At 41.2% G+C, this 14,396-nt stretch overlaps 1 protein-coding gene across 1 annotated transcript in view; it reads right to left on the reverse strand.

Moving 5' to 3' along the window:
• Positions 1-14,396, reverse strand: part of CCDC47 (coiled-coil domain containing 47) — a 29,793-nt gene that overhangs the window by 8,342 nt on the left and 7,055 nt on the right. Inside the window, exons 2-9 of the mRNA XM_010380042.2 lie at positions 12,889-13,171; positions 11,408-11,515; positions 10,723-10,897; positions 7,491-7,612; positions 7,169-7,234; positions 3,347-3,448; positions 3,118-3,228; positions 1,286-1,371 (exon numbers count right to left, since the gene is read on the reverse strand). Of these exons, the coding sequence (XP_010378344.1) occupies positions 1,286-1,371; positions 3,118-3,228; positions 3,347-3,448; positions 7,169-7,234; positions 7,491-7,612; positions 10,723-10,897; positions 11,408-11,515; positions 12,889-13,152 (1,034 nt within the window). The 5' untranslated portion in view covers positions 13,153-13,171. The remainder of the gene's footprint in view (positions 1-1,285; positions 1,372-3,117; positions 3,229-3,346; positions 3,449-7,168; positions 7,235-7,490; positions 7,613-10,722; positions 10,898-11,407; positions 11,516-12,888; positions 13,172-14,396) is intronic.

Consider the following 14,396-nt stretch of genomic DNA (forward strand, 5'->3'; position numbering starts at 1 on the left):
TATTTTGATGGATTTTTATGTTTTATTTCCAACTCCTATCTTCCCATAGCAAGACATCTTATCTTACTTTTGAGTTAGGCTCAGAATAAATTTAGGGATAATCTACTATAGCATATATAATTTAGTTCTGTCATTGAAGATTCCTTTGTAATCTCTGCCTATATCAATCCTTTGACTATCAATTGCCCTCCATCCCATATTTAAAAGGCAGGATGAATGCTACAATGTGAAACATTGTCCTCAGTGCCATTGAGTTGAGCAAGACAAGGATGATGCAGCACTATCTAGAGGCATAAGGACCTGAGTAATCTTAGTACACAACTAAAATCCAGATTAGCTTGAATTGTGCTCAACTCCACAGCCTATCAGAGGGTAGTCTTTAACTAAAAATTTAGTCAGAACCAGTTTCAAACCAAGGATAAAGGTAAATAAATAAGCTCTCCTGAGACAGGCTGTGAATTCAAAGAACAAATCCAAGTCCTGAATATGTACTCCTGAACAGTATTACTATAAACCTAGAAATCTTATGGGCGTTGTGGGCATCTATGCTAGGAAAAGAAACAATCACCTAACTATTCAAAGAGGGAAGCCAAAAAAGGCCATAAATTACAAAACACACAGATTTGCAATCAGACATAAGTCAAACATCACACACAAATTATCATCACAAAAAAAAGAACCTATGGACTGGGGCATGGTGGCTCACGTTTATAATTCCATCACTTTGGGAGGCCAAGGCAGGTGGATCACGAGGTCAGGAGTTCAAGACCAGCCTGACCAACATAGTGAAACTCCGTCTCTACTAAAAATACAAAAATTAGTCGAGCGTCGTGGTGCGTGCCTGTAATCCCAGCTACTCAGGGGGCTGAGGCAGGAGAATCGCTTGAACCCGGGAGATGGAGGGTGCAGTGAACCAAGATTGCGCCACTGCACTCCAGCCTAGGCGACAGAGTGAGACAGCGTCTCAAAAAAACAAAAACAAAAACCAAAACCCACTGCATTTTGTTAGTACCAGCCATTCTGTAAGATTCCCGACCACCTCACTGAGTCAGTGGTGCAAACATGCAGGGATACATACAAACTGGGATGGTGAGGCTCATTTCTCTCCCATAGGTTTACAATGACCTCTCATGATGCATGCAGTCAAAGCAAAGGAAAACATGGGGGCCTGTCATCAACTTCCTTCACACATTTGGTAAGGGATATTGCAGAAGCACCTTACAGGTGTTTCAACACAGAAAGCTAGTGAAGAAAATTAATTTCAACAATTTTATCTTATACGTACTCTTGCATAATTTTTGGACCAGAAAACTGGTCTGAAAAATGAACGGATTCAATCTTGTCAGCATAGTGTGTAAGAAAGTGAACCATCTGAAAAACAGAAAATAATATTTTTTAAAAGCAGGGTTTAATGCATTTCCCTTTTTTCATAAAGAAATTCACTCTTTGAGACTGGGTACAGTGGCTCACGCCAGTAATCCCGACACTTTGGGAGGCAGGTGGATCACCTGAGGCGAGGAGTTTGAGAATTTGAGATCAGCCTGGCCAACATAGTGAAACCTCGTCTCTACTAAAAATACAAAAAAATTAGCCGGGCACGGTGGCACGTGCCTGTAACCCCAGTTATCCAAGAGGCTGAAGCACGAGAAGCGTCTGAATCCGGGAGGTGGAGGTTGCCGTGAGCAGAGACCACGCCACTGTACTCCAGTCTGGGAGACAGAGCAAGACTGTCTCAAAAACAAAAACAAAAACAAAACAAAAAAAAAGAAATTCACCCTTCAATCCTTACTTTCGTACAATGTCATTCATTAAGACCAAAGCATGTTAATTGTTATTTATTTATTTATTTTTTGAGACAGGGTCTTGTTCTCTTGCCCAGACTGGAGTGCAGTGGCACAATCATAGCTTACCATAGCCTTAATCTCCCGGGCTCAAGTGATCTTCCTGCCTCAATTTCCTGAGTAGCTGGGACTAAAGGAACACACCACCACACCTGGCTAATTTTTTTATTGTGGAGACAGGGTCTCACTATGTTGTCCAGGCTAGTCCTGAATCCCTGGACTCAAGTGATCCTCCTGCCTCCACCATCCAAAGTACTGAGATTACAAGTGTGAACCACAGCACGCAGACAAGACTAACGCTTTTTAAAAATTAAATTTCAATAAGATAGGAAATCTCTTTAGAATTAAAGTAGTACTCCAGGATGGGCGCAGTGGCTCATGCCTGTAATCCAAGCACTTTGGGAGGCCAAGGTGGGTGGATCACTTGAGGCCAGGAATTCCAGACCAGCCTGGCCAACATGGTGAAACCCCATCTCTACTAAGAAAAAGGAAGAAAAAAAAAAAAAAAAGTAGTACTCCTTTTTAGTCATACCAATGATTAAGATTCTTATCGAGCAACTAAAACTACTTCTCAAAATAACGTTCGAAACAAGAATGAAGGCATAAAGATAAATAATTTCAGGGGATCTAAAATAATTTCAGGGGATCCTTTATAAACATGTCACCTTGAACTTACATTTATAACCATCTCTGAATTATCCTGTATTCTTATGATACTAAGATCTGTTAACCATTACACAACCAATAGAAAGAAATGGCTCTCTCAGCCAGGCACAATGGTGGGCTCCTGCTGAGGCAGGAGGAACACTTGAGCCCAAAAGTTTGATGCTGCAGTGAGTTCTGATCACACACATGAATAGCCACTGCACTCCAGCCTAGGCAACATCTCAAGACCCTATCTTTTTAAAAACAAAGGAGGAGGAATCTCTACACATCCCTCTTCTCCTACACAAACTGGAGCTCAAAAAAAAAAAAAAAAAAAAGACCAAATGATATGATGAAAAAGATCAGAAGTTATAGTCCTTTTTCAAAAAAACCTGAAAGTCATTAGCAATCCCAGGAACAATTTGCTCTTGATTTAGAGAACTTGACTAATCAATTCGTCCTTTTGACAAGCCAATTTATTGCTTAAAGAAGGTATTTGAATATTTGTATGAGAAAGGAATGTAAAACTAGTACACTGACATAAAATAATGAACTTGTACAATGAGACTTTTAGGGAGAGTGTCCTGTAAATGCCAAGGCCCGGCAAATGTATGTCTTCTGTTGCATTTACCTTTGTATCCATCATTCCGTCTGTGACTTCTCCCATCTCTGACAGGATGGCCAAAGAGTCTGGCAGTCCATACTTTGCTCCAGACTTAGGTTTATCACTACAAAACTCACTCTAGAGGAAGAAGTAATTGAAAGTAAGACATGACCTTTTATTATGCAATGAAGCTGTATATGTGTGTGCTAAAGAGACACAGTTCTACATATATTTGAGTTGGAGCAACCTAACATACCAAATCCTGCATCTCTTTCTGTAGTCGCACCAAGGCTTTCCGTGTGCCAACAGCAAATACATAGGTATCCATGTCTTCATCATTCATGGTTACTTTTATTTGCTTTTAAAAAAATGTAAACAACAAAATTCACCTGTTAGGTTCTGTGATAGGCAGATTTCTAAATGACCCTTAAGATTCCCTCCCCGCTGATGCACATACTCTCCCTTTAAGTGATTGGGATTTGCAAATATGATGGAATAGTACCCCATAATCAGACTGTTTTATGGCAGAAGGTCCCTAATCAGCTGACTGTGAATTAACCAAAAGGGACATTATCTTGGGTGTACCCAACCTAATCAAGCAAGTCCTTAAAAGGAATTATAGCCCTACTTGAAGAAGAAAGTCAAAATGTGAAAGGGCTTATGGGAAAGTTGGGGGTGGGGGACATATGGTAAGGACTGAAGGGTGGCCTTTAGGAACTTGACAGTGGTTCCCAGTTGACAGTGGTTCCCAGTTCCCCTTATAATAAACCAGTAAATATAAGTGTCTTTTCAAGTTCTATGAGTCATCTAACAAATTATTGGTTGAGAGGGGAGGTCACAGGAACCCCTGATTAATAGTTAGTTGGTCAGAAGTCCAGATGGCAGTATGGGTAACCTGGGACATTCGAATGCATCTGAAGAGGGCAGTCTTGTGGGGCTGAGCCCTTTAATCTCTAGGATTTGAAGCTAACTCCAGGTAGATAGTGTCAGAATTGAATTGAGGCTGGGCACAGTGGCTCATGCCTGTAATCCCAGCACTTTGGGAGGCCCAGGTGAGAGGATCACTTAAGCCAGGACTTCATGAACTGCCTGGGCAACATAGCAAATCTCGGTCTCTAGAAAAAAAAGAAATTTAAATTTACAAAATTAAAAAGAATTATTATTATTATTATTTAATTCAATTGTGGGATACCCAGTTGGTATCCAGAGAATCTGAGAATTGGCTATTTGTGTTGGAAAACAGCCCAGACAAGTAAACAGTTAACAGTACTCTGACTGGGCCAGAAAGATAAAAAATTATAAGCCTAAAAGAGTCTTGATATGTGGGAGGCCGAGGCGGGCGGATCACAAGATCAGGAGATCGAGACCATCCTGGCTAACACGATGAAACCCCGTCTCTACTAAAAATACAAAAAATTAGCAGGGTGTGGTGGCGGGAGCCTGTAGTCCCAGCTACTCCGGGGGCTGAGGCAGAAGAATGGTGTGAACTCGGGGGGCAGAGCTTGCAGTGAGCCGAGATCGCACCACTGCACTCCAGCCAGGGCGACAGAGTGAAACTCCATCTCAAAAAAAAAAAAAAAATAGACTCTGATATGATATATTTGTTATATTAATTATTATATCTTTAAATGCTTGGGTGAAATAATTTTTAGTATATGGAAGAAGGAAAATGTTAATATAGGAAAAGAACTGGTAAGATGGCAGCTGTAAAAGAAAACGTTTTCTGCTCTTCCATCATTGATGGGAAACTACACAAAGCAAACCTTAAACAGAATTTTTAAAAAGGGGCAAATAAAATATAAAGAGCCACGTATTTGTTGAAGCAATTTCTCTTAGCAGGAGGAGAGAGACAGAGAAAGAGAGCTGAAAATGATTAAAATGCTTTTAAAGAATAATTTCTACAAAAAGATGGCTGAGGATATAGCAAACTTTCCTCCTAATAAGATGGTGGTTGGTGGGAGAAAGGATGACAGAAATATTAACTGATAGGGCTCTAAATTTTAGTGGACTAAGTCATCATGGCCATATTAGAAAAATTAAAATAAAAATACAGGTTTACAAGTAAAAATGATACCTTTAAAATATAACAGTGGGGCTGGGCACGGTGACTCTTGCCTGCAATCCCAGCACTTTGGGAGGCCGAGGCGGGTGGATCACCTAAGGTCAGAGGTTCGAGACCATCCTAACCAACATGGTGAAACCCTGTCTCTACTAAAAATACAAAAATTAGCTGGGTGTGGTGGCGGGCGCCTGTAATCCCAGCTACTTGGGAGGCTGAGGCAGGAGAATCACTTGAACCCGGGAGGTGGAGGTTGCAGTGAGCCGAGATCAAGCCATTGCACTCCAGCCTGGGCGATAGAGTGAGACTCCATCTCAAAAAAAAAAAAAACAAAAAAACTATATATATATATATATATATATATATATATATATTATTTTCAATCCAATACTATTTCAAAGTACCTAATTTACATCACTAACAAAACACTTACAACCCAAATACTATTTCATACTTTCACATATATACGTATCTATCTCCCTTTTTCTATTATAGAAAAGAAAAAACTGTCTTATATATTTTTGTTTCTTGTAGCAGTGGGAGCCAGCAGAATTATTTATTGAAAGAGTGAAGAGGCCGGGCGCAGTGGCTCACACCTGCAATCTCAGCACTTTGGGAAGCCAAGGCGGGCGGATCACGAGGTCAGGAGATCCAGACTATCCTGGCCAACATGCTGAAACCACGTGTCTACTAAAATACCAAAAAATTGGCCGGGAGTGGTGGTGTGCGCCCGTAGTACCAGTTACCCAGGAGGCTGAGGCAGAAGAGTTGCTTGAACCCAGGAGGCCGAGATTGCAGTGAGCTGAGATTGCGCCACTGCACTCCAGCCTGGCAAAAGGGCAAGACTCCGTCTCAAAAAAAAAAGAAACAATGAAGAAAGAAGGAATGTGGTATTTGTGAGAAAAGACACAATTTGCAGATAAACATACTGATTTATTTTATTTTATTTTATTTTTTTTTTTTTGAGACGGAGTCTCGCTCTGTCCCCCAGGTTGGAGTGCAGTGACCAGATCTCAGCTCACTGCAAGCTCTGCCTCCCGGGTTCATGCCATTCTCCTGCCTCAGCCTCTTGAGTAACTGGGACTACAGGCGCCCGCCGCCTCGCCCGGCTATTTTTTAGTAGAGATGGGGTTTCACCATGTTAGCCAGGATGGTCTCGATCTCCTGACCTCGTGATCCACCCGTCTTGGCCTCCCAAAGTGCTGGGATTACAGGCTTGAGCCACCGTGCCCGGCCAACATACTGATTTAATAAAGGAAAGAAGATATACCAAACATAAGGTCCTCAGATCATGACTGGAGCTTATTCAGCCAGAAATGTATTATCTGAAGCAAAACATATTTGAGAAGAAACCCAGCTATCTGCCAAAGATAAAAACATATACAAGGAGCCAAGTTACCCATGAGGGCCACTACCTGTCACAATTGCTTTGCCCTCTATCGTCAACACTAAGTCAATCCATCTGTGTGGTGATACAGTATCACCTCTTTCCCATCAAAAGGCCCATGAAAGCCCCCTGACAACTGCACAGAGTGGAAGATGATGCTCTGTCCAAGGAGAAAAAGGGTACATTTTTTGTCAAGGGACACAAATTGCCAGAAACTAAAAACACAATCTAGGCAGAAATGGAAAAAGCTCTAGGAAATAATTCAGTTTGGGACAGGCGTGATGGCTCACATCTATAATCCCAGCACTTTGGGAGACCGAAGTAGGTGAATCACTTGAGGTCAGGAGTTCGAGACCAGCGTGGCCAACACGGTGAAACCCCGATTCTACTAAAAATACAAAAATTAGCCAGGTGTGGTGGTGGGCGTCTGTAATCTCAGCTACTTGGGAGGCTGAGGCAGGAGAATTGCTTGAACATGGGAGGCGGAGGTTGCAGTGAGCCAAGATCGTGACATTGCATTCCACCCTGGGCAACAGAGTGAGATGCCATCAAAAAAAAAGAAAGAAAAAAAAAGAAGAAAGAAAAAAAATAATTTGGTCTGTACACAGAAAACCAGCGGGAAGAATACATACCACTTGATCACTCACTGGCCTCATCATCCGGGCCAGGACATTCAGTAAGTCTTGTCTCTTGAGGAACTGAAAAAAAATGAGAGAAGCAAGTAAATTCAATTGCAACTCCTACTTAGTATAAAAAAGGGCCTTGGAGGAGAATCAAATGCTTCATCAAATATACTTTACGACACATTTGCCAGTTAGCATAAATATCACTTTTAGACCTCATTTTAAGTCAAATATGAAGGGATAAGATGCTGAATTGGGGGGGGAGGGCTGGGAATCACAGCTGGACAAAATTAAGGGAAGATATATATCGTACAAGAAGTTTCCTACTTACCCTCAGCTGGATAAGCATGCCCTCACAGCACACCCGACCAGAACACCATAGGTTATAGATGTGCTCATTCTCCTGGTTCAATTTTCCCGTGCTTGTTGCTTCTTTGTTAGTTCCATCATCCCCTGGGGGTAAAACCACTTAATGTGACTCAACAGAAAATGTCAAGGCCGGGCCGGGGGCAGTGGCTCGTGCCTGTAATCCCAGCACTTTGGGAGGCGGAGGAGGGTAGATCACGAGGTCAGGAGTTCGAGACCAGCCTGGCCAGCATGGTGAAACCTCGTCTCTTACATAAAAAAAAAAAAATTATAAAAAATTAGCCAGGCATGGTGGCGTGTACCTGTAGTCCCAGCTACTTGGGAGGCTGAGGCAGGAGAATAGTTTGAACCCAGCAGGTGGAGGTTGCAGTGAGCTGAAATTGCATCAGTGCACTCCAGCCTGGATGACAGAGCAAGACTCCGTCTCAAAAAAAATAAAAAAAAGAAAAAAAAGAAAACAAGGCCGAATAGCTCACGTTCCTCTAACCTGACCGCAAAATGATCATAGCTTCAGAGTAGCAATACTTTGCTGTCTTACAGTTTGGACAGGGACTAAAATAGATTAGCACTATTCCTTTTACTTTTAAAACTATTGTTTCTATTAGAAGAAATATGGATTCTAAGCACATGTTTGTCAGTTTAACGATGATCAGCTTGGAGTATAAGTCTCTCAGAGTACATACAAAATAGGAAAAAAATCAGTTGAAATATCTCTGCCAAAAGTTAAAGAAAAAAAAATCTCCTATGGAGTGAATAAAAAATACTGTTAATACAAACTACTCAGCAATTCCTCACTATGTCTCCTACGAATTAACTTTAACCAAGCTTTCTTTTCCAATGCAAAATAACTGGGTCTTACTAATAGTATTAAGAGTTGTATTTTAAATCTAGAAAAAAGCTCAAATTCCAATACTTTCTCTCTTCATTTAATTTATTAAGCATACAAAAGAAATTGCTCAACCTCACAAGGGAAAACAGACTGATACACCAAATGAAAACAAGCAAGGGGAAGTAGAAGGAGCCAAAGCTGCTTTTTTTCCCCGCCCCGAATTTCCCGGTCAAAACATACTCTGAAATACTATGGTACAGTGGAGACAGGGTAGACTTTGGAAACAGGTAGATAAGTTCTGATATCTTGGTTGCAATGTAATAGCTTAGATAACTTTTAACATTTCTGCCCTTCAGTTTCCTCCTTAGGAAAACAGCAACTATAGCCAACTGACAGTGCTGCTACAAAAAGTAAAAAAGGGCCGGGCGCGGTGGCTCAAGCCTGTAATCCCAGCACTTTGGGAGGCCGAGACGGGCGGATCATGAGGTCAGGAGATCGAGACCATCCTGGCTAACACAGTGAAACCCCGTCTCTACTAAAAAAAAATACAAAAAACGCCTGTAATCCCAGCACTTTGGGAGGCCGAGACGGGCGGATCACGAGGTCAGGAGATCGAGACCATCCTGGCTAACACGGTGAAACCCCGTCTCTACTAAAAATACAAAAAAAACTAGCCGGGCGAGATGGCGGGCGCCTGTAGTCCCAGCTACTCGGGAGGCTGAGGCAGGAGAATGGCATAAACCCGGGAGGCGGAGCTTGCAGTGAGCTGAGATCCGGCCACTGCACTCCAGCCTGGGTGACACAGCGAGACTCCGTCTCAAAAAAAAAAAAAAAAAAAAGTAAAAAAGAAACACTGTATGTAAAGTATTTAGCATAATACATAAACACTAGTGTGTTGCAGAGCAGGTGGATACATGCTTACTATTAAAGAGAAATAAGGTGCTAAATGCCAAATAGGTGAATGGGAGGTTAGTCCACCTCATTCCCTACATTGCACAACTACAGAGGTTCCTTGAAATCCTTCAGTGTATATTTCAGCAGTGGATCCAAAACTCAAGTGTCCAGATTCTAAGGGAATTTTGAGGAACTTTCAGTTTCTAAAAGACGAAATGAAAGCATTTATTAAGCTACCTAAAATGTCAAACTTTCTTGGTTTCCGTCAGAATTTTATCAACTTGTTTTGAAAACATCTATTACATTATTCTAATCAGAAGCTGTTTAGCAATTTTACTGCTGACTCATGAAAAATGAGAAAATTATTAAATACAATATATTCTTATTTTTAGAAACAGGGTTTCTCATTCTATCACCCAGGCTGGAGTGCAGGAACATGATCCTGTATCACTGCAGTCTCAAACTCCTAAGTTCAATTCTCCCACTTCAGCCTCACGAGTAGCTGGGACCACAGAAGCACACCACTGTGACCGGCCAATTTTTATTTTATTTTATCTGTAGAAACAAGGTCTCACTATTTTGCCCAGACTGGTCTTAAACTCCTGGCCCCAAATAATCCTCCCACCTTGGCCTCCCAAAGCACTGGAATTACAGGTGTGAGCCACCGCACCCGGCCAAAAAACAGGATCCTCAAGGCTGGATGCAGTAGCTCACACCTGTAATCCCAGCAATTTTGGAGGTCGAGGCAGGCAGATTGCTTGAGCCTAGGAATTCAAGACTAGCCTGCACAATATGATGAAACTCTGTCTCTACAAAAAAATACAAAAATTAGTTGGATGTGGTAGCATGTGCCTATAGTCCTGCCTACTCAGAAGGCTAAGATGGAAGGGTCTCTCGAACCTGGAAGGTCGAGGCTGCAGTGAACCGTAATCACACCACTGCACACAAGCCTGAGTAACAGAGTGAGACCTTACCTCAAAAAAATAAAAATAAAAAGATCGGGTGTGGTGGCTCACGCCTATAATCCCTGCACTCTGGGAGGCCGAGGTGGGTGGACCATGAGGTCAAGAGATTGAGACCATGCAGGCCAAGATGGTGAAACCTCATCTCTACTAAAAATACAAAAATTAGTGGAGCATGGTGGCGCATGCCTGTAGTCCCAGCTACTCGGGAGGCGGAGGCAGGAGAACTGCTTGAACCCAGGAGGTGGAGGTTGCAGTGAGCTGAGATTGCGCCACTGTACTCCAGCCTGGTGACAGAGCAAGACTCTGTCTCAATAATAATAACAATAATATAAAATTAAATTAAAAATCAAAATTAAAAAAAGAAGAGCAGGGGGAATCCTTGAGAGAAAAAACAATGCACCCTCTTTGGTATTCCATGAAAGCAGTTAGATGCTTATACTGAGGGGAATACATCATCCTTACCAGATTGTTTTCAAGCAAGAAGCTGGGCTGACATTGACCTCACTTACCTACTAAAGTAAAGTTGCTCTCCAAAAGCTCCCTATGAGTGTTAAACCAGGCCTGTGCAAGGCGACTGTTTTTATTCTTCCCAATGATGTAATTCATGATATAAGCAAGCAGACCAGTCACCATCAAAATTTCTAGATAATAACTCTCCCAGCTGTTCTGGAGGTGTGCAGGAACCTAAAAAAGCAAAATCATTCCATTAAATGTTAGCTGAGACTGAATGGAGTCTACCTCATGGAAGGAAGAATGAGAAAATCCATAAACAGAAGGGATACTTTAGATATCTGTCATTGGACATAGTTATACTTTGAAAAATAGGTCCATTTTACTTTTCTAGGCTAGCTTTATAAAAGATTCTTTAAGGAAATATAAGGACAATCAAATGGGATGAAAAGCTGGAAAGCCCTTTGTATTACACTTGGTCCTTAATCCCCCAAATAAATTCAATGTACTGTACGTCATCAAGGAATAAATTTTACTTATTCATTGATAAGTAAAACTAGAAGTGCTAGAATGATAAACAGGGGTTGCTTCTGTAGGTGGTGATTTTTATCAGAACTGATGTCAAGCTCTTTCTTAGTTCCCACTATTGCATTAATACCAGTTATACATCATTAATTCTATTTCTGGGATTAATGACAAGACATTTTGTTGTTTAGTTGGGAATTCAGAATCCTGGATACCTACATCAACAATTGTTATTGGGTCTTTATTTTTGCTAGAAGAAGTATCTGGTTTGTCTTCATAACCTTCAAATTCTTCATCATCATATGGTTCACTCTCCGTATCTCCCTCCTACAAAAATGAGGCATCATCTGTTTTCCTCTACAAATGTCACCAGCAACTGTGTCTCATTTTGTTGGCAACATTTGTTGAGGAAAACAGAACGTGTAAGCAGCAAGCATAGAACACAGATGTTACATGTTTTTAACAAAACAATTGGGTACAAATTTCAGCTTAAAATGAGAAAGTTCTGGAGACCTAATGTACAGCATGGTGACTACAGTTAATAATAATATATTACAGACTTGAAGTCTACTAAGAGAATAGATCTTAAGTAATCTCAACACACACACACACACACACACACACACACACACACACACACGGAGACAACTATGTTAATTAGCTTGATTGTGGTAAGCACTTCACATTGCATGTATAGGTATACCAAAACTCTATGTTGTGCACCTTAAATATATACAATTTTTGTCAGTTATATCTCAATAAAGATGGGGGGCACCCAAAACACCAAAATGATGACTCCCCATGCTTTTGATGGCAAAGTTCTTTCTCTCTTTCTCTCTTTTGATAAGGTCTTGCTCTGTCACCTAGGCTGAAGTGCAGTGGCTCGATCTCAGCTCACTGCAACTTTTAACTCCCAGGTTCCAGTGTTTCTTCTGGCTCAGCCTCCCAAGTAGCTGGCATTACAGGCACGCACCACCACGCCCAGCTAATTTTTGTATTTTTAGTAGAGACAGGGTTTCACCATGTTGGCCAGGCTGCTCTCAAACTCCTGATCTCAGGTGATCTGCCCGCCTCGGCCTCCCAAAGTGCTGGGATTACAGGCATGAGCCACCACGCCTAGCCAATTCTAAAGTTCTAAATAATACAATTCTCATCCACAAACAGTATCTATTCTCTAACCCCTCCTCCAGTTGGGGTTTCAATAGAAGAACACAATTCATTCTGTTAATGTAAAAGGTGGAAACTTACCACAAAACATTTAAAAGAGTTCTACCTAGTGAATGAAAATGAAGATTCCAGACAGTAAAGGTCTCCTGAGCCTGAGTATTAATTTTTTTTTTTTTGAGACAGAGTATCGCTCTGTCACCCAGGCTGGAGTGCAGTGGCACGATCTCGGCTCACTGCAAGCTGTGCCTCCTGGGTTCATGCCATTCTCCTGCCTCAGCCTCCCCAGTAGCTGGGACTATAGGTGCCCACCACTATGCCCAGCTGATTTTTTTGTATTTTTAGTAGAGATGGGGTTTCACCGTGTTAGCCAGGATGGTCTTGATCTCCTGGTCTCGTGATCTGCCCGCCTCAGCCTCCCAAAGTGCTGGGATTACAGGCGTGAGCCACCGCATCTGGTCATGAGGATTAATTTTAAAGTTTGGGAAAAGTGCTAGTTACAAATTTTTCCAAGAAAGCAATAAAAAGAACCTCACCTGGGTATCTGCATCTTCAAAATCTCCTTCTTGGTTTTCATCCTGCCCTTCCAACTCCACAGTGGTCTCATCTTCATCATCTTCAGTGGTTATGACCCGTTGAGGAGATTCAGTAACAGAGTCTTCCATGACATCCTCAAATTCAGCGAAGTCATTATCATCGTACTCTACTATGTCCTCCTCATCCTCAAAATCATCAAACTTGGCTTCAGAGACACTCCCAAACACCAGAAGGACAACACAGAAAGTGTGGAAGGCTTTCATTGCACCTTGAGAAAAAAAGCTTAAAAAAAAAAAGAGAACCCCAAAATGGATTGCCATTCTATACATACTGATCAGATTTTATAAATAGTAAAAATCTATAAACCTCTCCTACTTTTCTCTTATTCAGTACTATTAGATTCAGATCACATTATATAAAGAACAACTATTAGATTCAGATCACATTATATAAAGAACAACTCAAGAGGCTTGGGTTCTCGTCTGGATCCTGGCACTAGATATCTGTAAAATCTTCAACAAATCATCAAGTCATTTATTTAATTTCTTTTTTTTTTTTTTTTTTTGAGATGAAGTTTTGCTCCTGTCACCCAGGCTGGAGCACAATGGTGTGATCTCAGCTCACTGCAACCCCTGCCTTCTGGGTTCAATCGATTCTCCTGCCTCAGCCTCCTGAGTAGCTGGGATTATAGGTACGCACCACCACACCAGGCTAACTTTTATATTTTTAGTAGAGATGGGGTTTCACCATGTTGGCCAGGCTGGTTGTGAACTCCTGGGTGATCCACCTGCTGTGGCCTCCCAAAGTGCTGGGATTACAGGTGTGAGCCACTGCGCCCAGCCCAAGTCATTTAATTTCTTTAGGTTGGGTTTTCTAAAACTCTCTGTCCACTGACATAGAGTATTCAATAAGCATTTTTTGAGGGCCTATTAAAAAGTTTTCTATAGAAAATGAGAAGGAGGTAAAAATGAAGGAGTAAGATGTAGCTATTTATCTGTTAGTGGTAACAAGAATAATCCATGAATAAAAAGGCCATTCACCCTTAGATTGATTTGTATTCATGCATGAACAAATTATCATAAGAGCAAACACTTAAATCACTACGTGCTAGACACTGTTCTAAAGACTTTACAAAAAGCAACTAATTTAATCCTCATAAGAACGCTCTTAGGAAAGCTGCAATATTAACATCCCCATTTCACTGATAAGGAAAATGGGGCAGAGAGATGTTGAGTAGTACAACTACCAAGTGACAAAGAGCTGTGATTTGATCCCGGAGTTTTGCCTCCAGAATCCATGCTATGAACCACTTCTCAGGCTGCTTCTCAAATGTAGGTAGGTGGCTGTGCTTTCATATAACTTGCTTAGAAGCAGTAATTTTTTGCTAACCAATTGTTCCTAGTGTTTATGATGGAATTCAATATATCGTTTTATCGCTTTTTGAAGAACATTAAGTTTTCTAATATATGAAAAAAGCTTCTGTATTAACAAATATAATGATATCATA

Source organism: Rhinopithecus roxellana, chromosome 19, assembly GCF_007565055.1.
Source record: "Rhinopithecus roxellana isolate Shanxi Qingling chromosome 19, ASM756505v1, whole genome shotgun sequence".
Lineage (NCBI taxonomy): Eukaryota > Metazoa > Chordata > Mammalia > Primates > Cercopithecidae > Rhinopithecus > Rhinopithecus roxellana.